The 26,237-nt window shown below is 41.1% G+C and overlaps 1 protein-coding gene across 1 annotated transcript in view; it reads left to right on the forward strand.

Moving 5' to 3' along the window:
• LOC120878581 overlaps nucleotides 1–26,237 on the forward strand; it is a 145,882-nt gene that overhangs the window by 109,902 nt on the left and 9,743 nt on the right. The window contains exons 16-17 of the mRNA XM_040261230.1: nucleotides 15,836–16,013; nucleotides 17,202–17,330. Of these exons, the coding sequence (XP_040117164.1) occupies nucleotides 15,836–16,013; nucleotides 17,202–17,330 (307 nt within the window). The remainder of the gene's footprint in view (nucleotides 1–15,835; nucleotides 16,014–17,201; nucleotides 17,331–26,237) is intronic.

Consider the following 26,237-nt stretch of genomic DNA (forward strand, 5'->3'; position numbering starts at 1 on the left):
TTTAACAATAAAGTCCAAAATTTGAACTTTATTTGATTGTCTTCATTTCACTTTTTTTTTTTGTCTGTTTGGTTTTTTTACTTTATTTTACTTTACAATGCTGTATCGGTTTTGCCATATATCATCATGAATCCGCCATGGGTGTACACGTGTTCCCAATCCTGAACTCCCCTTCCAGCTCCCTCCCCATACCATCTCTCTGGGTCATCCCAGTGCACCAGCCCCAGGCATCCTGTATCCTGCATCAAACCTAGACTGGCGATTCGTTTCTTATATGATAGTATACATGTTTCAATGCCATTCTCCCAAATCATCCCACCCTCTCCCTCTCCCACAGAGTCCAAAAGACTGTTCTATACATCTGTGTCTCTTTTGCTGTCTCGCATACGGGGTTATTGTTATCATCTTTCTAAATTCCATATATATGTGTCAGTATACTGTATTGGTGTTTTTCTTTCTGGCTTACTTCACTCTGTATAATAGGCTCCAGTTTCATCCACCTCATTAGAACTGGTTCAAATGTATTCTTTTTAATGGCTGAGTAATACTCCATTGTGTATATGTACCACAACTTTCTTATCCATTCATCTGCTGATGGACATCTAGGTTGCTTCCATGTCCTGGCTATTATAAACAGTGTTGTGATGAACATTGGGGTACATGTGTCTCTTTCAATTCTGGTTTCCTTGGTGTGTTTTCCCAGCAGTGGGATTGCTGGGTCATAAGGCAGTTCTATTTCCAGTTTTTTAAGGAATCTCCACACTGTTCTCCATAGTGGCTGTACTAGTTTGCATTCCCACCAACAGTGTAAGAGGGTTCCCTTTTGTCCACACCCTCTCCAGCATTTATTGCTTGTAAACTTTTGGATCACAGCCATTCTGACTGGTGTGAAATGGTAACTCATTGTGGATTTGATTTGCATTTCTCTGATAATGAGTGATGTTGAGCATCTTTTCATGTGTTTGTTAGCCATCTGTATGTCTTCTTTGGGGAAATGTCTATTTAGTTCTTTGGCCCATTTTTTGATTGGGTCATTTATTTTTCTGGAATTGAGCTGCAGGAGTTGCTTATATTTTTGAGACTAGTTGTTTATCAGTTGCTTCATTTGCTATTATTTTCTCCCATTCCAAAGGCTGTTTTTCACCTTGCTCATAGTTTTCTTTGTTGTGCAGAAGCTTTTAATTTTAATTAGGTCCCATTTGTTTATTTTTGCTTTTATTTCCAGTATTCTGGGAGGTGGGTCATAGAGGATCCTGCTGTGATTTATGTCAGAGAGGGTTTTGCCTATGTTTTCCTCTAGGAGTTTTATAGTTTCTGGTCTTACGTTTAGATCTTTAATCCATTTTGAGTTTATTTCTGTGTATGGTGTTAGAAAGTGATCTAGTTTCATTCTTTTACAAGTGGTTGACCAGTTTTCCCAGCACCACTTGTTAAAGAGATTGTCTTTAGTCGATGGTATATTCTTGCATCCTTTGTCAAAGATAAGGTGTCCATAGGTGTGTAGATTTATCTCTGGGCTTTCTATTTTGTTCCATTGATCTATATTTCTGTCTTTGTGCCAGTACCGTACTGTCTTGATGACTGTGGCTTTGTAGTAGAGCCTGATGTCAGGCAGGTTGATTCCTCCAGTTCCATTCTTCTTTCTCAAGATTGCTTTGGGTATTCGAGGTTTTTTGTATTTCCATACGAATTGTGAAATTATTTGTTCTAGCTCTGTGAAAAATACAGTTGGTACCTTGATAGGGATTGCATTGAATCTATAGATCGCTTTGGGTAGTATACTCATTTTCACTATATTGATTCTTCTGATCCATGATCATGGTATATTTCTCCATTTATTAGTGTCTTCTTTGATTTCTTTCACCAGTGTTTTAGTTTTCTATATATAGGTCTTTAGTTTCTTTAGGTAGATATATTCCTAAGTATTTTATTCTTTTTGTTGCAATGGTGAATGGAATTGTTTCCTTAATTTCTCTTTCTATTTTCTCATTATTATTGTATAGGAATGCAAGGGATTTCTGTGTGTTGATTTTATATCCTGCAACTTTACTATATTCATTGATTAGCTCTAGTTATTTTCTTGTGGAGTCTTTAGGGTTTTCTATGTAGAGGATCATGTCATCTGCAAACTGTGAGAGTTTTACTTCTTCTTTTCCAATTTGGATTCCGTTTATTTCTTTTTCTGCTCTGATTTCTGTGGCCAAAACTTCCAGAACTATGTTGAATAGTAGCAGTGAAAGTGGGCACCCTTGTCTTGTTCCTGACTTTAGGGGAAATGCTTTCAATTTTTCACCATTGAGGATAATGTTTGCCGTGTGTTTGTCATATATAGCTTTTATCATGTTGAGGTATGTTCCTTCTATTCCTGCTTTCTGGTGGGTTTTTATCATAAATGGATGTTGAATTTTGTCAAAGGCTTTCTCTGCATCTATTGAGATAATCATATGGCTTTTATTTTTCAATTTGTTAATGTGGTGTATTACATTGATTTTTGTATATTGAAGAATCCTTGCATCCCTGGGATAAAGTCCACTTGATCATGGTGCATGATCTTTTTAATGTGTTGTTGGATTCTGATTGCTAGAATTTTGTTAAGGATTTTTGCATCTATGTTCATCAGTGATATTGGCCCATAGTTTTCTTTTTCTGTGGCATCTTTGTCAGGTTTTGGTATGAGGGTGATGGTGGCCTCACAGAATGAGTATGGCAGTTTACCTTCTTCTGCAATTTTCTGGGAGAGTTTGAGTAGGATAGGTGTTAGCTTTTCTCTAAATTTTTGGTAGAATTCAGCTGTGAAGCCGTGTGGACCTGGGCTTTTGTTTGCTGGAAAATTTCTGATTACAGTTTCAATTTCTGTGCTTGTGATGGATCTGTTAAGATTTTCTATTTCTTCCTGGTTCAGTTTTGGAAAGTTGTACTTTTCTAAGAATTCATCCATTTCTTCCAAGTTGTCCATTTTATTGGCATATAATTGCTGATCGTAGTCCCTTATGATCCTTTGTATTTCTGTGTTGTCTGTCGTGATCTCTCCATTTTCATTTCTAATTTTATTGATTTGATTTTTCTCCCTTTGTTTCTTGATGAGTCTGGCTAATGGTTTGTCAATTTTATTTATCTTTTCAAAGAACCAGCTTTTGGCTTTGTTGATTTTTGCTATGGTCTCTTTTGTTTCTCTTGCATTTATTTCTGCCCTAATTTTAAAGATTTCTTTCCTTCTACTAACCCTGGGGTTCTCCATTTCTTCCTTTTCTAGTTGCTTTAGGTGTAGAGTTAGGTTATTTATTTAACTTTTTTGTTGTTTCTTGAGGTATGCCTGTATCACTATGAACTTTCCCCTTAGCACTGCTTTTACAGTGTCCCACAGGATTTGGGTTGTTGTGTTTTCATTCGTTTCTATGCATATTTTGATTTCTTTTTTGATTTCTTCTGTGATTTGTTGGTTATTCAGCAGAGTGTTGTTGAGCCTCCATATGTTGGAATGTTTAATAGTTTTTCTCCTGTAATTGAGATCTAATCTTACTGTATTATGGTCAGAAAATATCCTTGGAATGATTTCAATTTTTTTGAATTTACCAAGGCTAGATTTATGGCCCAGGATGTGATCTATCCTGGAGAAGGTTCCATGTGCACTTGATAAAAAGGTGAAATTCATTGTTTTGGGGTGAAATCTCTATAGATATCAATTAGGTCTACCTGATCTATTGTATCATTTAAAGTTTGTGTTTCTTTGTTAATTTTCTGTTTAATTGATCTATCCATAGGTGTGAGTGGGGTATTAAAGTCTCCCACTATTATTGTGTTATTGTTAATTTCCCCTTTCATACTTGTTAGCATTTGTCTTACATATTGCGGTGCTCCTATGTTGGATGCATATATATTTCTAATTGTTATATCTTCTTCTTGGATTGATCCTTTGATCATTATGTAGTGTCCTTCTTTGTCTCTTTTCACAGCCTTTGTTTTAAAGTCCATTTTATCTGATATGAGTATTTCTACTCCTGCTTTCTTTTGGTCTCTATTTGCATGGAATATCTTTTTCCAGCCCTTTACTTTCAGTCTGTATGTGTCCCTTGTTTTGTGGTGGGTCTCTTGTAGACAACATATATCGGGGTCGTCTTTGTATCCATTCAGCCAGTCTTTGTCTTTTGCTTGGGGCATTCAACTCATTTACGTTTAAGGTAATTATTGATAAGTATGATCCCATTGCCATTTACTTTATTGTTTTGGGTTCTGGTTTATACACCCTTTTTGTGTTTCCTGTCTAGAGAGTATCCTTTAGCATTTGTTGGAGAGCTGGTTTGGTGGTGCTGAATTCTCTCAGCTTTTGCTTGTCTGTAAAGCTTTGGTTTCTCCTTCATATTTGAATGAGATCCTTGCTGGGTACAGTAATCTGGGCTGTGGGTTATTTTCTTTCATCACTTTAAGTATGTCTTGCCATTCCCTCCTGGCCTGAAGAGTTTCTATTGAAAGATCAGCTCTTATCCTTATGGGAATCCCCTTGTGTGTTATTTGTTGTTTTTCCCTTGCTGCTTTTAATATTTGTTCTTTGTGTTTGATCTTTGTTAATTTGATTAATATGTGTCTTGGGGTGTTTCACCTTGGGTTTATCCTGTTTGGGACTCTCTGTGTTTCTTGGACTTGGGTGATTATTTCCTTCCCCATTTTAGGAAACTTTTCAACTATTATCTCCTCAAGTATTTTCTCATGGTCTTTCTTTTTGTCTTCTTCTTCTGGGACTCCTATAATTCGAATGTTGGAGAGTTTCATATTGTCCTGGAGGTCTCTGAGACTGTCCTCATTTCTTTTAATTCGTTTTTCTTTTTTCCCCTCTGATTCATTTATTTCTACCATTCTATCTTCTGCTTCACTAATCCTATCTTCTGCCTCCGTTATTCTACTATTTGTTGCCTCCAGAGTGTTTTTGATCTCATTTATTGCATTATTCATTATATATTGTCTCTTTTTTGTTTCTTCTAGGTCCTTGTTAAACCTTTCTTGCATCTACTCAATCCTTGTCTCCAGGCTATTTATCTGTGATTCCATTTTTATTTCAAGATTTTGGATCATTTTCACTATCGTTATTTGAAATTCTTTATCAGGTAGATTCCGTATCTCTTCCTCTTTGGTTGGGTTTGGTGGGCATTTCTCCTGTTCCTTTACCTGTTGGGTATTCCTCTGTCTCTTCATCTTGTTTATATTGCTGCATTTGGGGTGGCCTTTCTGTATTCTGGCAGTTTGTGGAATTCTCTTTATTGTGGAGTTTCCTCACTGTTGGTGGGGTTGTATCAGTGGCTTGTCAAGGTTTCTTGGTTAGGGAAGCTTATGTCAGTGTTCTGGTGAGTGGAGCTGGATTTATTCCTCCTGGAGTGCAATGAAGTGTCCAGTAATGAGTGATGAGATGTCAATGGTTTTGGGGTAACCTTGGGCAGCTTGTATATTGAAGCTCAGGGGTGTGTTCCTGTGTTGCTGGAGAATTTGCATGATATGTCTTGCTCTGGAACTTGTTGGCCCTTGGGTGGTGCTTGGTTTCAGTGTAGGTATGGAGGTGTTTGATGAGCTCTTATTGATTAATGTTCCCTGGAGTCAGGAGTTCTCTGATGTTCTCAGGATTTGGAATTAAGCCTCCTGCTTCTGGTTTTCAGTCTTATTTTTACAATAGTCTCAAGAATTCTCCTTCTATACTGCGCTGTTGATAAAACATCTAGGTTAAAGATGAAAAGTTTCTCCACATTAAGGGACACCCAGAGAGGTTCACAGAGTTACATGGAGAAGAAAAGAGGGAGGAGGGAGTTAGAGGTGATCCGACTGAGATGAGGTGGAATCAAAAGAAGAGAGAGGAAGCTAGCCAGTAATCACTTCCTTATGTGCACCTCACAGTCTGAACCGCTCAGAGATGTTCATGGAGTTATACAGAGAAGAGAAGAGGGAGGAAGAAGACAGGGGTGGCCAGGAGGATAAAAGGGGGGAATGAACAGGAGAGAGACAGATCTAGCCAGTAATCATTTCCCTAAGTGTTCTCCACAGTCTTGAACACACAGAGATTCACAGAGTTGGGTAGAGAAGAGAGGGGGAGGGAGGAGACAGAGGCGACCTGCTGGAGAAAAAGGAGAGTCCAAAGGAAGAGAGAGCAGTCAAGCCAGTAATCTCACTCTCAAGTAAAAATGGGTACTGAAGATTGGGTTTTTGAAGGTACAAAATTGATAACAAATACCAAAAAGCAAAGATTAAAAATCTAGAGTAGAGGTTGTATTTTAAAAAATACAATATTAAAGAAAAGAAGAAGAAGAAGAAAAACAAAGTCATAAGAATTATTAAAATATATATACATATGAAGTTTGCTTTAAAAATAGGGTCTTTTTTTTTGAAAAGTAATAGTAGGTTATAAAAATGAAAGTTAAAGGAGTAATAGATGACTTAAAATTTTTAAAAAGTTTTAAAAAAAGGAAGAAGAAATAAAAAGAATGATCGTAAAAATAGTAAAGATATATCTAGGAATTTCTCTGGTGGTGTTGTGGGCAGTGTGGGGTCAGTTCATTTTCGGATAATTTCTTGGTCCGGCTTATATTACTCAAGATCTACAGGCCCCTTCCTACGTAGCCAGTACTAACGACAGGGTTTTTAATCTTTTGCACCTGTCACTTCCAAGGCGGTTCCCTCTGTTTTAGCTTCTTCTGCTTGCTGTCTCTTCAGTGTCTGATTTCCGCCCAGACACAAGGAGGGTGGTGGTGAACACTTTTTTAGGCTCATTTGTTCAGTCGCGCTGTGGGGAAGGAGGGACACTGCAAACAAATAACACTGGCATGTGCTCGCCGTGTCTTAGCTACACTGGGCCTGCCCCTGCTCACGACACACACAGCTCAGGCTCTAGGTTGCTCCACCGGAACCGTCTGAGGCCGGCCCTGGGCTGCATGCACCTCCCAGGTCTAAGTCACTCAGGCTCAGGCATTCAGGTAGTCCTCAGAGGCACAGACTTGGTTGGGCCTGTGTTTTGTGCCCTTCCCAGGTCTGAGTATCTCAGGTGTTTGGCGAGCATGGTCACTGCGACTTATCGCCTCTCCTGTCCCTGCTGCTCAGTTTTCTGGGTGTACAAGTGGCGCACCTTCTCAGGCGGATGATGACTGTCTAGAACCCCAAGAAGTCTTAGTTAGCAAAGAAGCCTGCTTGCAGTTTTGTAGATAATGTCTCTCTGGGGCTGCTATTGCCGCCTTCCGGCCCTTCCGGCTCTGGCTGCCTGTCACTGGAGGGGGATGGTCTGCAACCGGCTAATTCTGTTCCATCCTTTGTTCTGTGTGCGGTCCTGGCGGTGTCTTATGTTACAGCTTTTTGCGTGGTAGCTATCCCACAGTCTGGTTTGCTAGCCCAAGTTAGTTCGCTCTGGTTACCCTCGGCATTCGGGCCGATCCTTAAAAAGCAATGCAGCCGGTGCCTCCCTGCCCAGCCCCAGCTTGCTAGTGGTGGATGCGCTGCTTCTCCGCTGGGGGAGTTACCGTTGGACTCCTAATCTGTGGGTTTTAATTATTTATTTATTTTTCCTCCCTGTTATGTTGCCCTCTGTGCTTCCAAGGCTCGCCACAGGCTCGGCAGTGAGAGTGTTTCCTGGTGTTTGGAAACTTCTCTCTTTTTAAGACTCCCTTCCCGGGATGGAGCTCCGTCCCTCCCTCTTTTGTCTCTTTTTTTTGTCTTTTATATTTTTTCCTACCTCAGTTTGAAGACAATGGGCTGCTTTTCTGGGTGCCTGATGTCCTCTGCTGGCATTCAGAAGTTGTTTTGTGGCATTTACTCAGCGTTGAAATGTTCTTTTGATGAATTTGTGGGGGTGAAAGTGGTCTCCCAGTCCTATTCCTCAGCCATCCTAGGACCGCCCCCCCGATTGTCTTCATTTCAAATTTGCTTTTACTTTTCCCTGGCAATTCAGGAAGCTTTTTCAAAAAATGTTTGTGAATATTCTTCTTCTTTTTTTGTGGCCATGCAGCATGTGGCATCTTAATTCTGCAACCAGGGATCAAACCTGTGCCCCCTAGATTGGAAGCACAGAGTCTTAGCCTTTGGACTGCCAGGAAAGTCCTTATTTTGGTATTATTAAAAAGAAGAGCATGGGCCCAAGAGTCACTTATGCTGGGCATGTCACCGAACCTGGACTTAATATCTAGCCTGATTGAAATTTTGTTGTTTAGTCACTAAGTTGTGTCCAACTCTTTGATGTAGCCTGACAAGTTCCTCCCCATGGATCCATGGGGTTCTCCAGGCAAGAATACTGGAATGGGTTGCCATTTCCTTCTCCAGGGGATCTTCCTGACTGAGGGATTGAACCCATATATCTTGCATTGGCAGGTGGATTCTTTACCACTGAGCCACCAGGGAAGCCCAACTGAAGTTTTACCCTGCCCCAGAAATGGAGTCCTAGCTGGTCGGTTAGGGATTTTCTGGAGTTACCTCAGCTCCAGTGAGGTAAGCTATCATGTGGGCCCTTTCCAGCCCACAAAGGAAGAGGAGGTAACCCATCTAATAAGACCTTTCTGTCCCCGAAGGGAGATGACTTAATCTGAAATAACCTTTTTTGTTTATGACTCTCCTGTCTTGCCTTTAGAACCCTCTTTATTTGGCAGCCTCCCGCCCCCCAGTCTCCCCTCCACGTGCTGTGTGGGGCACCACCTGACTCATGACTCATTGAAAAAGCCAATCAGATCTTCAGGATCTACTCAGTAGACTTATGTGATTGTCAGTACTTTGGCAGAGAGGCGCCTGCACAGAACTCTCATCATATGTATATTACTTCTACCGCTTCCATCGTAGTGTTTTCCTTACATCATAACTTGTCTAGTGACCCTTCAATATGGTTGTCCAACTAAACCTGTCCCCCTGAGATTTTGGTAGTGATGTTGACTAGGTTTATCTCCTTAATAGATATTGACTAGAGGCCAGAGAAGAAATTCAGGCAAGGCTTTATTGGGGTTCCCGCTTCAGCAGGTGGAGAAGGAAATGCAACCCACTCCAGTATTTCTTGCCTGGAGCCTTCCATAGACAGAAGAGCCTGGCAGGCTACAGTCCACAGGGTCACACAGAGTCGGGCATGGCTGAGCACACTGCCACAGGAGGGAGTGAGAACAATTAGCAGGTGCCCTTGCTCACTGCCGGAGGTGGGCGAGCTGGCTCCTTCTAGGGTGAGGGGATGTGCCCGCAGGTCATGCAGGAGGGGTGGCTTAGGTGGTTTGCCTACCCCTTATGTGGTGTGTGCAGGGGTCATGTGTAGTCCCCTGCTTTTGCTCCAGGCTATTTAGAAATGGCAGTTGGGGTTTCTTGGTCTCTTTGTATCTTTTGTCCAGGATTTGCCCTCCCCTGTGCATTCATTCAGTTATTTTTAATCCTGTATAGTTTGTTTCTATTTTGTTGTTTGAGGAGGTGTTTGTCCAGGTGCAGGCATTTCAGCACTGCTGCAAAGGGTCCCAGGTTCCAGCCTGTCTCCATGGTGGGTCTTTTTAGTCAGAAAACATGTGCTTTTTTTGCTCTTAGGAGCTATTATTGATACATAACAATCAGGCACATCATTGTTCACTTTCACTGTATCTGATCAGAAGTCCCTGGGTTAGAATGACTTCACTTTTGAAAAGAGAATGGTAGCAGTTATCTTAATTATCCTGATTTGTAGAGGCTGGTGTAAGGCATGCTTATGATTTCCAAAGGAATTGAAGATACAGCGGACATTACTATACCTTAAATACCAGACAGTGCCTCAGTCCTAGGAGCTACTCTGCAGATGCTGATTGTAGAAACTGAATTGAATAAAAGCATTAATGTTTGCAATGTGTCTGCCATTGTATATTTGAAAACATTTCTTACAGGCAAACACACTTATGTTTAAACCAAGTGATGCTGATCCTGTAACAAATGTTTCTATTTCTGTTACCATAAAATTGTTATGCCGTAGGAGTAAATCACTTTAATAGATTTGGGTGTAGAAGGGATTCAAGGTAGCATGAATGCAAACTGCTTGCCTTTTCTAGGAACAATTGTATGGTTGTTAATATAAAGAAGAAAAAGAGGCCTCACAACAACATAGGTGGAACTTGTCACTAAACATGAATATGAAGGGAAAAAAGGTGTAAGATTTGTAAGAAAGACAAGCTATAGAGTGACCAGGAAACCAAAGACAATGTATGCACAAACACGCCCCACACCAGTAGGATTCTTGTTTGTTGGCAAGAGTTTAGTTTGTAGAAAGTAGGCATGATTCTCTCATCTCAGTTTTATCTGATATTGCCTCTTCACTCAAAATATATTTCTACACATGCAAGTAACTAGAAAGTTAAAGACTATTCATATTTTGATGAAGTTGCTTATGAAACATAGAGCTGGGCCAGGTATACTTGATGCTAGATCAGTGGGTTAATTCAGTGAAAAGCTTCATTTTATGTAAATAATGATAAGTCATGTTTTTAGTGGATCTATGTCTCTGTCAATGAAAAATTTAATCAATAGTAAATCTGAGAAAGAAATAGAAAATTTTATTTGAGCCAAGCTGCAGAGAAGGCAATGGCAACCCACTCTAGTACTCTTGCCCGTGGATTGGGGAGCCTGGTGGGCTGCAGTCCACGGGGTCTCGAAGAGTTAGACACGACTGAGCGACTTTACTTTCACTTTTCACTTTCATGCACTGGAGAAGGAAATGGCAACCCACTCCAGTGTTCTTGCCTGGAGAATCCCAGGGATGGGGGAGCCTAGTGGGCTGCAGTCTGTGGGGTCGCACGGAGTCAGACAGGACTGAAGCGACTTAGCAGCAGCAGCAGCAAGCTGAGGCTGTAGTCTGGGAGACAGCCTCTTGGAGAGCTTTGAGAACTGTTCCAAAGAGGCAAGTGGGGAGGTCAATGTATGTGTGATTATGGAGAAGGGGGTATATGAAATCAAGGACAAACCCCAGCAGAAGCTTGCTGCTGGTCATGAGGAGCAGACATCTTAGTTAATGGTGTTAGTGCTATTCTAAGTATGTGTGCGTGCGTGCTTCATTGCTTCAGTCCTGTCTGACTATTTGCAACCCTATGTACTATAGGCTGCTAGCTCCTCTGTCCATGGGATTCTCCAGGCAAGAATACTGGAGCGGGTTGCCATGCCCTCCTCCAGGGAATCTTCCTGACCCAGGGATTGAACCTGAATCTCCTGCATCTCCTGTATTTCAGCCAAATTCTTTACCCACTGAGCCTGCTGGAAAGCCCCATTCTAAGAATGGGAAGATGCAAAAATCCAGATTCATAAAAAAATTTCTCCTGAAAATATCTAGCCATCTGAAGAGCTCTTCAGTTTTCCCAGAGCACACGTGCTTCATCCTGATCTTTGTCCCGAGTTCCTTTTAGGATATACTATATGTCAGAGATTGCAGTGCTAATGGCTTGTAGAACTGGATGGTGGGCAACGTTATTTTACAATCTCCTCCCTTTTGGTCTTAATTTTGACAGTGTTTTGGGAGGCATTTTGTGGGACCAGCTTTGTCCCGTAGCACTAGGAATGCTCATTTCCAAGTCAGGAGAGGATTTCGTGAATGGCCAATCAGTGCTGTTACTTAACTAGACCCTGTTATCAGTAACCAAAAGCCTCTAAACCACCTGTCTCACTAATTTGCTGTGGTTTAGAAAGTTGTTCCCTCTTGTTGCTTTTTAATCATTGATCTTATAAAACTATATATTTGGTTAATTATTTCAAATTGCCTAGTCATCATTAATTTTATCTGAGGTTTAGTCACACATTTGGTAATTAAAAAAACAATGATGTGTGTGTGCTCAGTCACGTTCAACTCTTTGTGATCCCATGGATGGTAGCCCACCAGGCTCCTCTGTCCGTGGGATTCTCCAGGTAAGAATACTGGAGTGGGTTGCCATTTCCTCCTGTAGGGATCTTCCCAATCCAGGGGTTGAACCCAAGTTTCTTGTATCTCCAGCGTTGGCAGCAGATTGATTCTTTATCATTGCACCACCTGGAAAGCCCACATAAAAGATAGGCAGAATGCAAATAATTCAGCTAGTAACAGTAATAAGGTCATGAGTAAATATTTAAGCTGAGAACTTCCATTAGGTGTAGCCCAGTATCCCCCAAGTCCTCTGACCAGTCAGTTCTTCACTAACCACTATCTTTACGGGAAATTATATATCAGCATTTTACACAAATTTCACCAAAGATAGTCTGTATGTACAAGGTGAGTGTGGGTTGCCATCCTCCCTTATGGGACTTGAGAAAGAAACATTATTTTCTGAAGAGTTAAGAGGCTAGTGCCAGATGTAGAAACATTGATCTTTATGGTTGAGCAGGTATTTCTGCCACTGGGAAGATCTGATTAATGCACAATGCAGATAAACAATGCACAGCGGAGGGGAGGGAGGAGGCCAAAGGGCAGAGAAAAAGTTTTATGTTTGAATTTTTCTTAAGATGTGAAGTTTTATTTCATCACTTCTGGACTGTGAACTGTAAAAGTGCTTCTCTGTCCCAGAGGGGGCTCAGTTCAGTTCAGTTCAGTCGCTCAGTCATGTTCGACTCTTTGTGACCCTATGAATTGCAGCATACCAGGCCTCCCTGTCCATCACCAACTCCCAGAGTTCACTCAGACTCACGTCCATCGAGTCAGTGATGCTATCCAGCCATCTCATTCTCTGTCGTCCCTTTCTTCTCCTGCCCCCAATCTCTTCCAGCATCAGAGTCTTTTCCAATGAGTCAACTCTTCACATGAGGTGGCCAAAGTACTGGAGTTTCAGCTTTAGCATCATTCCTTCCGAAGAAATCCCAGGGCTGATCTCCTTCAGAATGGACTGGTTGGATCTCCTTGCAGTCCAAGGGACTCTCAAGAGTCTTCTCCAACAACACAGTTCAAAAGCATCAATTCTTCGGCGCTCAGCCTTCTTCACAGTCCAACTCTCACATCCATACATGACCACTGGAAAAACCATAGCTTTGACTAGACGGACCTTTGTCGGCAAAGTAATGTCTCCTTTTGAATATACTATCTAGGTTGCTCATAACTTTTCTTCCAAGGAATAGGTGTCTTTTAATTTCACGGCTGCAATCACCATCTGCAGTGATTTTGGAGCCCCCCAAAATAAAATCTGACATTCTTTCCACTGTTTCCCCATCTATTTGCCATGAAGTGATGGGACCAGATGCCGTGATCTTCATTTTCTGAATGTTGAGCTTTAAGCCAACTTTTTCACTCTCCTCTTTTACTTTCATCAAGAGGCTCTTTAGTTCCTCTTCACTTTCTGCCATAAGGGTGGTGTCATCTGCATATCTGAGGTTATTGATATTTCTCCTGGCAATCTTGATTCCAGCTTGTGCTTCATCCAGCCCAGCATTTCTCGTGATGTACTCTGCATAGAAGTTAAATAAGCAGGGTGACAATATACAGCCTTGACGTACTCCTTTTCCTATTTGGAACCAGTCTGTTGTTCCATGTCCAGTTCTAACTGTTGCTTCCTGGCCTGCATACAGATTTCTCAAGAGGCAGGTCAAGTGGTCTAGTATTCCCATATCTTTCAGAATTTTCCACAGTTTATTGTGATCCACACAGTCAAAGGCTTTGGCATAGTCAATAAAGCAGAAATAGATGTTTTTCTGGAACTCTCTTGCTTTTTCCATGATCCAGTGGATATTGGCAATTTGATCAGAGAGGGCTAGAGCTGGATAATTCCCTCCTTCTGGCTCAGTTAGGCTTCTGATAAAACCTAAAAATGCAAATCCCTGGTGGCTCAGATGGTAAAGAATCCACTTGCAGTGCAGGGGACCAGGGTTCAATCCCTGGGTCAGGAAGATCCCCTGGAGAAGGGCATGGCAACCCACTCCAGTATTCTTGCCTGGGAAATCCCATGGACAGAGGAGCCTGGTGGGCTACAGTTCATGGTCTCAAAGAGTCCTGGTCTCAAAGAGTCAGACATGATTGAAAACCTAAAAAGATTAGACTCTGGTTAACTACTTTTTCCCATGGGCAGCCCTTGTTAAGAACAGAGTGAAGAAGCTGGGTGTTCTTACACTGAGTGTGATGAAAAATGGAGATCCATGGAAAGATGTTAGATGACGAAGAAGGGTATGAGTGAAGCCTGGTGGACTGGGGGAAGGGCAGGACCTATTCATCAAAACCCTTCTGTCTTGGAGATAAGGACGCCCTGGGAGGACACCTCTCCCACATGAGGGTCTTATGATTGGCTTTGGGGAAAAGTCAGAAAATCCTTCCTGCACCCCAGCTTGAAACATTAAGTAGACCAAGATGCCACATTGTGGGTGAAAGTGAAAGCGTTTGTTGCTCAGTCATGTCCAACTCTTTCTGACCCCATGGACTATAGCCCGTCCATGGAATTCTCTAGGCAAGAATACTGGAGTGGATTGGCATTTCCTCCTTCAGGGACTCCTCCCAACCCAGGGACTGAACCCAGGTCTCCTGCACTCTTTTACTGTCTTAGCCACCATAGTGTGTCCTAAAGCCTATCACTTGAAATGGTGAATTTTAGAGGGAATAATCCCATTTTTCATTATCAAAAAGAGAGGGAAAGACATTGCATGAAGAAATTATGAGATTAGAAATGATCAAGATGGATAGCTATTTCTAGAGCTAACAAACGTTTATTGAGTTTCTTCTTTATTCTCCAGAGTTTACTGACTTTGCTCTCCCCAAACTGAAGGAATTAATCTCTATCTTGTTGGCCTTAAATATTGTGTTTTTATTTGTATATGTCGTTGTGTCCTCTAATTGGCCATAGAAATCAAAGCCGGAGTTTTATTGTATCCAAAACAAGAACAGACTGTAGAGGTTGCTTAATTCATATTTGCATTATGGGAGAGAACAGACAACAGACATTTGGTTCGTACCTAAAAGAAACTCACTTTGGAGGGCAGCGACCTGAATGCAGTTAACTTTTACAAGTAATAGATAATATTGGAAATTTCAGTCCAGTCTCACAAAACCTATTTTTCAGAACTCCTAAATATTATAAGAAGACATTTTAAAGCAACAAAAAGTGAAATGTTCTCTAATATTAGATTTTAAATGCCATAAAAGAGGTGATTTTGATAATCTGAAGGGTGTGTAGATTACTCCTTTGGCATCTGATTCTTGAATGTTTTGCTCTACAAGCCTTGAGTCATTTATGTGGACTCTATACTGGTGAAAATTGGTTTATGTTTTACTTAAATTTTTATTTTATTTATGTATTTATTTTTAGCTGTGCTGGGTCTTCATTACTGCATGTGGGCTTTCTCTAGTTGCAGCAAACAGGGGCTACTCTTCATTGTGGTGTGCCAGCTTCTTATTTCAGTGGCTTCTCTTGTTGCAGAGCGTGGGCTCTAGAGCATGAGTTCAGTAGTTGTGGCACACAGGCTTAGTTGCTCAGGGGCTTGTGGGGTCCCCCAGGACCAGGGATAGAACCTGTCTCTCCTGTATTGCAAGGCAGATTCTTAACCACTGGACCACCAGGGAAGCACCTGGTTTCTGTTTAAATGTAAATGGACTTGTAAGAATTGCCTTCTTTCCCAACACCACTTTGGAGTGTTTCCAAAACACTCATATGTCAGCTTTCCATCCTCACTTACAGGGGCGGGCAGGTCTGGAGGTAATGAGCACACACTGCCCCTCTACTCATGTGAAGGCCCTCTGAGATGCAGAGTCCCATATCCACTCGCTCAGCCAATCACTGGCTTCTGTTTCCAGATCTTATGGAGCAGGGTGAAGCACATAGTGGGCTTTGTGCAAACAGCTTCTAAATTTGTCAAGAGGACTTGAAGCAAAATTATATTCTTGTGAAATGACTGGTTTTAAGTTCTATCCTTCAGTGTTGCTTATATTTATGAAATAATGTTCTCTTGATTATAGGGTACAGGAGACAGTGACTGTCATTTTAAAATTAAGAAGAACTTGGAAAATGCATGTATAAGCCTGGAATCGGTGAAGAGCCCAGGGTTGTTTGTTGGACTTCAGTCAGACGGACAGGCAAAACCAGTTGTTTATACTGAGAACGGAAGTGTTTTCTTCTATCCACAAGTCATCAAATGTACGTTTACCCTGAAATGTTTCCATTGTGATTAATTTTTAATGTTCACAGTGTAAAAGGAGATAAAAAGATCAGCACTAATGGGATTTGAATTAAAATAGGATTTGGGATAAAAATTCTAAGAATGAGATAGAAATGTGAATATTTTGAAACTGGTTTCCCTCATATTTAAGTTCAGGTTTTCTAGCAAAGTGAAGTAAGGTTTTAAGGGCTTTGTTTAAACAACCAAAGCTTATAACATATTTGCCTGAGCAAAGGTTAATGGGATAACTCTAATGTGTTCTTAAATTATCTCAAAATTCAGTTTGTGACATAATTTTTACCCTGTTTAGTCCCATGGATTTTGGCTTAATCAAAATCTAGATGATTTTCTTTGTCTGTCTGTCTCTTACTTAACTTCTCTTTTCTTAACAATGTCTACCTATACTTTATATGGAGATAGATATAAAATTCTCAACATTTTTAAAATGAATATCCTATCAGATGAGTGATACATAAATATAATATGTAGTATATATAATATCGGTATCTTTATCTATTGTTGTTGTTGATCAGTCACTCAGTTGTGTCTTTGACTATATGGACCTTTGTTAGCAAAGTGATGTCTCTGCTTTTTAAACTGTCTATGTTTGCCATAACAAGCAGCAAGCATCTTTTAATTTCATAGCTAGGTTGGGGATATCTATTTCTGAACAAGACGCCAAAACAACTTGCTTCTAAATAAAAGGCAGAAAACTAGCTAATGTTTTCTTCACTTGTAGGTGTACATATATATATATATATATATACACGTATGTATACTTCTTTGATTCTTAAATTTCCGGTAAAGTCACATAAAGCATTTTTGAACAATGTTTTAGTCAGGTTTACCTTTTGATGTAGGCAATGTACCCATTTAGAAGCTATAAGAAAAACATCTTGAATAAGTCATTCAATTCATATTATGGCGTTAAACTATTGCTTAGATTTAAAAGGAGTGCACAGATTTAATAGGGATACCACTCATGTGCAGCCCGCTGCTATAAAAAAATTCATTTTTCTGGTTACTATGTAGTGCAGAGTAAAGACCTCTGACGGCATTGAAGTGGAAACAATAGCAAAACTTAAACTTGCATAGTTGGGAAGATGGTGGGTTTTCTGAGAACAAGTGGTTTGAGAGGATAGAATCTTTCCAAATCTTAATTTCAGTTGGCAGAGAAAACCCAAGTGGTATGTCTGTAACACCCAGACAAAAAGAGGAGAAGATCCTTGAGTCAAGAAACCAGCAAGAAATGCCATCAGAACCAGAGGCCAGAGGAGCCTCTTCTTCAACTGCATGTAAGAAGCAGCTGTTTTCTCTTCTTGTGGTTTGCTTGTCTACACTGCTTTTTCTGTGTCTACCTCAGGAAAAGCCCCACGTTATTTTTATAATATAGGTTACATTATACCATGTGAACTTGCTTTTCGGCTGTTATCTTGCTTTTTTGTGCTTCGGTTTTATATTGCAGAGATTACATATATTTTAAAATGTTTCTTGCTTTCTCTTGAATTCAGTGTTCACTCCAGAACAATACTTGAAAGGAAAGTGGTATTAAATGATGACATGATATTGGACTATTACTTACAAAATATTTTATGAATTTTTTTTTAATGAATAACAGCAAATTCTCACCAAAGTCTAAGCAACAAAAAAAATAACTTCCCCCATTTTCCTGATACAGAAATTAAGGCACGAATAAAGTACTCTAGGCCTCAGAAGTTTGGCGTTTTAGTTTCCATCTCTTAGTATGTTTAATTATTTTCCTCATTCTTAAATGTATTATGTTCTGTGTGACTGACAAGCAAGATGAATGATATCTGATAAATTCTGTCCATCAGAAGATAGTCATCTTTGGGCAAAATGAAATAATGACCACTGTCTGTGAACCATTTTTCTTAAATCCATCTTGAGGGACAGGTATTACATTATCTTTAAAAAAGCTGCTTTTCGAAAATGAGTTATTGCATGTGCTCTCTGTTCTTTAGAAAGTGACAGAACATAGATGTTTCTTGCTGAAAACCCCATGGTCAACATTTCGGTTTTTATTGCATTGGACCAGGCCCAGTTTTGTATTTCATGTCATGTCATGAATCCATGGAGCCATGTGACAAATCACACTGCATGAAAAACATATATTTAGTTACATTTTTTTTCACAGATGGGGAGTTTAATCTTGTGTCAGGAAGTAAGGGCCCCTAAATCTGGAATGGCCACATTAAGTAAAATTTTCCTTGGTTGAAAATAGCATGCTTAAAAAAAACAGAAAGAAAGAAAAGAAAATAGCATGCTAGTTGAAATTTCTAGGAATTTTTTTTTATGAGTAGCAAAATACTTAAAAGAAAAATCTTCTACATATTTTATGCAAATTTGTTCCGGCAGAAACATTTAAAAATGTTACCATTGTTAATTTTTTTAAGGTGTACAGCTTATTGTTTTGATACATTTAGGTACTGCAATACTATTGCCATTGTAACATTAGCTACCACCTCTATCATTATATGTTTATTTCTTTTTGTGATGAGAATAATTAGGATCTAGTCGCTCAGTAAATTTGATGTTTATCATACAATCTTGTTGTCTGTAATCACTACAAGGTGCATGAGTTCTCTAGGTCTTATTTGCAAGTTTGTACCTTAAATATCTCTGATTCTCCCCCTACTCCTGTCCTTGGTAACCACCATTTTACTTTCTATTTTCATGAGCTCAGCTCTTTTAAGATTCCATGTAAAAGTGATATCATATTTGTCTCTTTCTGACTTATCTTACTCAGCACAGGGTCTTCAGGGTCCATCTGTGTTGCTGCAGTGGCAGCATTTCCATTTTTCTCATGGCTGAATAATAATTTCTATGTATTACTATTATTTGTGTATTATATACATTTCCATTCTCCATACATCTGTTTGGGGGCACTTAGGTTGTTTCCACATCTTGGTTATTATGAATAAGGCTGCAATAAACATGTGAGTACACATATATCTTTGATACCCTGTTTTCATTTTCTTTGGGTAAATAACCAGAAGTAGAATTACTGGATTGTATGGCAGTTCTGTTTTTAACTTCTTGAGAAACTTCCGTACTGTTTTCGACAGTAGCTGTACCAATTTACATTCCCCCAAATAGTGCACAAGTGTTCTCTTTTCTCTATATCCTCACCAGCACTTGTTATTTCTAATCTTTTTGATAATAGCCATTCTAACAGGTGTGAGGTAATACCTCATTGTGGTTTTATTTTGTAGTTCCCTGCTGATGAGTGACATTGAACATCTTTTCATGTACCTGTTGACCATTTGGATATATTCTTAGGAAAATGTCTCTTTAGTTCCTGTCCTTTTAAAAATTGAATTGTTTGTTTTTTGCTATTATTTTTTAAAGAGTTTGGGTGTTAATCCCTTATCAATGCCACTGTTAAGTTTTTAAGGATTGAAAATAAGTTTTATAGTGAGGCAGAGCAGGCCAAGTTATTTTCAAAAGTGATAAAATTAGGCTTCATGATAGGTATAGACCTTTAAAAATCATTCTTTCATTTAATAAATCATCAAATATGTGTTGTGTGCCAACTGAAGATCAGATGTAAGGTCATACAGTGATAGCCAAAACATCTGACTTCTTGAAATAAAACATCTGACTTCTTCTAGTGAGCCAGATAAGCATGGAGCAGTCACTCAAAAACATGGGGTTAATAATGGATAAATGAGATGAAGACAATATCTAGGGCATGCCAGACACAGAATGAAGTTTAGATCATTAATTCATTGTACAAAGAGTTACAAGGTCTTTAATGCGGTTGATGGTAATGCAGTAGAAATGGAGAGTGAGCCAAAATGGATAAAGAGAAGACTGAGTGTAATTTATCCTGTGAAGGAGGGCATGAAAACCCATTCCAGTATTCTTACCTGGGAAATCCCATGGAGAGAGCAATTCATGGGGTTGCAAAAAGTCGGACACAACTGAACAAGTGAGCATGATGATGAGAGTAATTTATGAAGCATTCTAAATGCTGACATGGCACAAGTTTCGATTTATACACGGAATCCTGGAAATCCAGATGGTAAAGCTCTCCTACTACACATGCCATCTACAAAATGCCCACGTGTTTAAACTTTGTCTTCTCTGGTTGCACTGGAAATGATTTGTTAAGTATCTATGGCTTAGCTGGGGAAAAAGTCTCTTCCTCCATGAGCATTACCTGAAAGACTCCCATTCATTGTTGAGTAACTAGATCATGACTCTCTCTAGCGGTCTTCTTTCTGCTTCCATCAGACAGTAGTTAAAAGTTGTTCGGCACAAGAAATATCTTCCTCCTAGTTTTGCAATTTAGCTGTCACGCTAGATAGATTTGGGTCACATTAGCCATTGATATTAAAATCATGTTAATTGAAAAATACTTCAGAAATCTTATTTCATACTTTCAAAGACATCAGAAACAGCTGAGATTAAGAATGAGATTATGTTTGTCAGTGAGCGTCCAGGGTGGGGCCAGATGTTCATAGTTTGGGAAATTAGGTATTACAGGTAAAATAAGATTACCTTCTGTATTTAAAATGCTCATCTATTAAAAAAGAAAAATAGAGCTACTTTTATCTACATGGAAGACAAAGATTTAGAACTTATAATACCACACATATACAATAAACGGTACTTTTGATAGTGGTAAACAGAGGCACAGTGCTATTAAATTTGCAGCTTTTTCCTTCAGGGCTAAGTTGAATTTTGGTGTTCATTTTATTAGAGTAAGTAGAGTTCAAGGAAGAAGTACTGTTTTCAAAAGGATATTTTTCATTATGGAAAATTTCAAACATGTAAAAGTAGAGGGGATGAAGTAATGAATACTCATATATCCATTGCTTAGTTTCAAAAAAATACCAATATCTGCCTAACTTTGTTTGTTTAGGACTATAGATTTTATTCAGAAACACCCTGAAGGAGCCTTCCAGCTAATCTAGAGACCCCAACAAATGTTCTTCCAGCTTAGAATAGTTTAAACTTCTAGTCAACAAAAGCTAGTGCTTTTATATTTCTCAAATGGATAAATTTATGGTCTGAGACTAATGGACTTTGGTTCATTTCCAAAAGATCAGGGCATCAGATTGAATTCATATTTAATTGATAACAGCAGAAACTTTGATACATTGTTCTGTATTATAGATTATACCATATTAAGTCATCAGTTTTTGTAATATGAGTGCACTCTGACAATGTGTTATGTTTGTGCAAATACTTCATGTTTGTGAAAATGTGAGAGCAGGAAAAAGAGGATTTGAAGATTTGCAACTCGTTTACAGATTAAGTCAAACAAACAAGCTCGACATACACACACACAAGCACATGTACATAATTGTGTGTTCACACCCCAAAAGCTGAAACTAAGTAACCATGATGTCTTGACCCTGCTCCAAGGTTTGTTCATCTCTTTACTGTTCACTGCTCACTGGCCTCCCCACCCAGATCTCTCCCTGCTCCGTATGACTCACCCGTTTCAGACTGATGTTTTAGTGTGCTGACCATCTTACCCCCAGACTTTAGCAAACGATGCCTGCACAGCGCTGCGCCCACTCCCTCTCCACCTGCCCAGTGCCCTCCACCATCTCACTGTCTCTGTCTCCCTTCATCTCGTGACACCTCTGTGATGTCGTGGTCAACACGTCACCACATGCGGTCCTTCCATTGTGCCCACTGCTTCAAGCCTTGCGTGTTTGGTTGAGCTGTTCCCTTTACCGGGAAAGATCTTCCCTTCTTCTTTCTGCAAAATTCTGACTCTTCCTTGTACACCCAGCATGCAGTTCCCTCCGTGACACCTCCCTGCCTCCCCTCCATAGAGAAATACTCCCTCCTTTCTGCTGCTTTGCCACTTCATAGTTTTCCATGAGTGTGTCTGCTTGTTTGAAATCAAATACCTCTATATCTGCCTTTCTCAATAGTCACTGTGTATCTCCAAGGTCAGATTCTTATTATTTTTAAGACTTTTGTTCTCCTTCATTAATACTTATAGAGCCATGAACCTAACACTGTGCCCAGAAAAATAGTAGGAACTACATAACATTTTCTCGAATTGAGTAAAGACAATCCTTTTCAATGGCTAAAGTGAAAGTGAAGTTGTTCAGTCGTGTCTGACTCTTTGGGACCTCATGGACTATAGCCTACCAGGCTCCTCTGTCCATGGGGTTTTCCAGGCAAGAGTTCTGGAGTGGTTTGCCATTTCCTTCTCCAGGGGATCTTCCCATCCCAGGGATGGAGCCCAGGTCTCCCACACTGTAGGCAGACGCTTTACCATCTGAGCCACCAGGGAAGATCTTAGGTACTGAGTAAATGATTAGCTTCTTAAAGCATCTTCTACTGACCTAGATCATGGGTTGTTCTAGGGCTCACAGACGTGCTGTGGGGTTTTCCTCACTAGAGATCTGATTGCACTGCTTTCTCGGGTCTGAAGAAGTTCCTAGTGGGTTTCTGAGGTTCTGGATGGTTTGAGAAGAACAGTCCTTTGCTCATCTCCAGCATTTGGGTGTTGAAGGTCAGGTTGTAAATTATGTTTGACTGACTTGTGATCTTTCCTGGGTCAGTAGCCTTTGACAGTCCATCCAGTGGACTGCATAGGGTACATGCTTGCCTACCTGGGTTTCAAGTTTAGTTCTTGATTGCTGCCTGTGGGCCCCGGGTCGATGCCTTAAACCCTGAGTTCCAGTCTGTCCACCCATTTAATAGGGTTCAGTGCTTCTTAGGATAGTGTTAGGAGTGAGCAAGGTGATGTGATGATGCAGGTTCAGTGTTTAGGACAGCGCTCGGCACAGAGTGAAAGGCTTTGTGTCTGGGGAACTGTGTATAGAGGAGCACCCAGTGCCTGTCTGGTGTGTTCAAGCACCAGGGCTTCAGAGTGTGACACATGGTTTCCTTATTGCATGATCCGGGCATGTTAGTTAACCTCTGCCTCTTTTTCTTATCTTAAAACAGACATCATAATTTGATTTAGTTTATGGGGTGAGAAATAAATATGAAGCACTCAACACAGAGCCTACTATATAGTAGGAGCTAATAAATGGTGATTATTATTATAATTGAAGGGAAGAAAATGCCTACTGTTATAATGACAGAGATTACCCAGGATAGTAAAGAAGGAGCAACTTTTAAAATGAATGCCTAACCAGTCAAACCTAAAGGAAATCAATCCTGAGTATTCATTGGAAGGACTGATGCTGAAGCCAAAGCTCCAATACTTTGGCCACCTGATGTGAAGAGCTGACTCACTGAAAAAGACCCTGATGCTGGGAAAGACTGAGAGCAGGAGGAGAAGGGAGCAGCAGAGGATGCGATGGTTAGATAGCATCACTGACTCGATGGACAGGAGTTTGAGCAAACTCCAGGAGATGGTGAAAGACAGGGAAGCCAGGCATGCTGCAGTCCATGGGGTTGCAAAGAGTTGGAAACGACTGAGTGACTGAACAACAGCAACCGTGCAGACAGCTGTTAGGACAACCTGTGCCACAAGGACCTACAGCAACGCTGGATCTGCCCTTTCACCAAGTAGCTGAACCGTAGTTATAGGCAACTGTCGGTTCTGGGAATGTCCCAGAAGTAAGTAAATTCCTGACCCTCCCACAGATGATCTTCGGGTGGTTGTTCTGAGCAGGAACGTGAGAGGAAGTGACAGGTGGGGATGTCTCTCTGTTCCTTTTCAGCACCTGCTTCGGGTCCTGCGTCTCTGGAAACCTCAGTGAGAATCTGACGTGAAAAAGTGGTTCTGTTTAGGGATGAAGGTTCCAAGGTGCTTGTTCACAGCAAACACAGGAATGTGCTTCACATGGTTTACAGAAGAAGGCGCAGGAGAGGGTGTACAGGAGAGAGAAAGGAGAGAGAGAACGAGGGGAGGGAGGGGGCAGAAGAGGGATTGGTCCCTTGTGCCTCAAGGCAAGTCAGCGTTCACGGAAAGTAAACGTGCTCTCAGGCCAGCAACCTGACCACCTAACAGGCTGCTCCTGGGGCAGGAACGTAAGAAGAGCCACAGGCTAGAGGCCTTCGTGTCAGTGTTTGCCTATTTATTACCCTGGACACGACTCCAGTGGAGAAAATAAAACTCCAGGAGAGAAAGAAGCATAACCACAAATACGTTTTTAATGGATCAAAAAGTAATTTGCTTGTCTTGCTCTCCTCGTTACCCCCTTCTGATGCTACCTGCAGCAGCCTTATCTCTGAGGCAGTGCCCAGCTGCTGGGCCACCCTCGGACTATTGTCATTGCCTGCACGGTCTCGTGCTGGACTCAGGAGCTCCCTGTGGGGTCTTCTCTGTCTTCACCCCAGATCCATACATTTCTCATGGGAGCAGTGTCGCTGGGAAAACTGCAGAAGGTGCTGTTACTCTGTGAGGCCGGTGACAAGTCTCAGTGATGTTTCTGCAAAAAAGTGGTATCAGGGAGCTGGGGTAGCATCCGCATGCACCTTCCCCGGCGAAAGGTAGCGGCCCTGCAGACTCGGAGGTGGGGCACAGCCACGCTGGGCATGGGTCTCGTAGTGGGCATGGGTGCTGGGGTACACACAGCAGGGGTGCTTGGAGTGCACGTCAGAGGGCAAAGGGAAGAAATCCAGTTATTCTTCTTGATGCTTCCTCGTGGAGAAGAATGTACAGCAGGGCTGAACCAGGGCAGAGAAAGCTCACCAGGTGTTGGTTCCTTTCATGAGTTAAGTGGGGAGAGGCGTGGCTGAAACACAAAACCAGTGATGGGGAGGACACAGACACCTCCTGCGGGAATGTGCGTCTTCTCAATTGAACACCTACATCCTTATGGCTGTATTTTATTTCTATACCTGAACACTTCATTTTTCTGCCTTTTGTGCATAAATATGGAGTGTGTTCTTAGTCACTAAGTTGTGTCTGACTCTTTGTGACCCCATGGACTGTAGCCCGCCAGGCTCCTCTGTCCATGGGATTTCCCAGGCAAGAATACTGGAGTGGCTTGCCATTTCCTTCTCCAGGGGATCTTCCTGACCTAGGGATCGAACCCACATCTCCTGCATCGCAGGCAGATTCTTTATCACTGAGCCACCTGGGAAACCCATAGATAGAGTATACAGCACTGAATTTCTGCCGTTCACACAGAAGAGTTGGCTGCTTGAGGTTTGGAGCAAGCAAAATTTGCATCTGCATCAGGTAAACATTCAACTGACTATGAATGGAAGTAAATATTCTTCTTTACTGTAGTGATAGGTGACTCAGTGGTAAACACCCCACCTGCCAGTGCTTGAGATGCAGGAGACACAGGTTCAACCCCTGAGTTGGGAAGATCCCTGGAGGAGGAAATGACAACCCACTCTAGTATTCTTGCCTGGAAAGTCTCATGGACAGAGGAACCTGGCCAGACTACAGTCCATAGGTTCACAAAGAGTTGGACATGACTGAGCACACACACGTGGTAGGTAGAGTCTTTTCACTATTTGTATTAGTTGCCAGTGAATGCTCTAACAAATTATAGACTTGGTATTCTGCAGATTTGGTGGCCTGAAGCAGCAGAACTGTATTCTCTCATAGGTCTGGAGGCTGTAAGTCTGAAATGCAGGTCATCAGGGCTCTGACATCTCGGGGTCGCTCTTTCTCCTCTCTTCTAATGTCTTGGCTGGTCAGATGCTGCTCGAAGCCTGTGGTGCCCCCATGTTTGCGTAGCTCTAGGCTCTGCCTCTGTCATCACAGGCTGTTTCCTGTTTATCTCTGTGTCTCTGTGTCGCTCCTCCTCTTCTGATGAGGACCCTAGAGCAGAGGGCTGGCAGGCCTTGCTCCAGTCTGACCTCATCTTAATCAGTTACATCTGCCAAGTGCCTCTTTCCATGTGATGTGGTCACATCCTGAGGTTCTATGTAGACATGAACTCGGGAGGCACCTTTAATCCATATACTATTTGAGTGGAGTACTATCCACTGCAAGTTTATTAACATTAAATTAGGGATCTCTAGACTTCTGTTTATCATCAAACTTGTAGTGTTTTTGGACACGTGCCTGTGCATGTGAGTAGACTTTTAATAATGAAATAATATTTTAAAAGCTAGCTGCTGCTCCTGCTGCTGCTGCTAAGTCGCTTCAGTCGTGTCTGACTCTGTGAGACCCCATAGAGGGCAGCCCATCAGGCTCCACCGTCCCTGGGATTCTCCAGGCAAGAACACTGGAGTGGGTTGCCATTTCCCTCTCCAGTGCATGAAAGTGAAAAGTGAAGGTGAAGTCGCTCAGT

The sequence above is a fragment of the Oryx dammah genome, unplaced genomic scaffold, assembly GCF_014754425.2.
Source record: "Oryx dammah isolate SB20612 unplaced genomic scaffold, SCBI_Odam_1.1 HiC_scaffold_19, whole genome shotgun sequence".
Lineage (NCBI taxonomy): Eukaryota > Metazoa > Chordata > Mammalia > Artiodactyla > Bovidae > Oryx > Oryx dammah.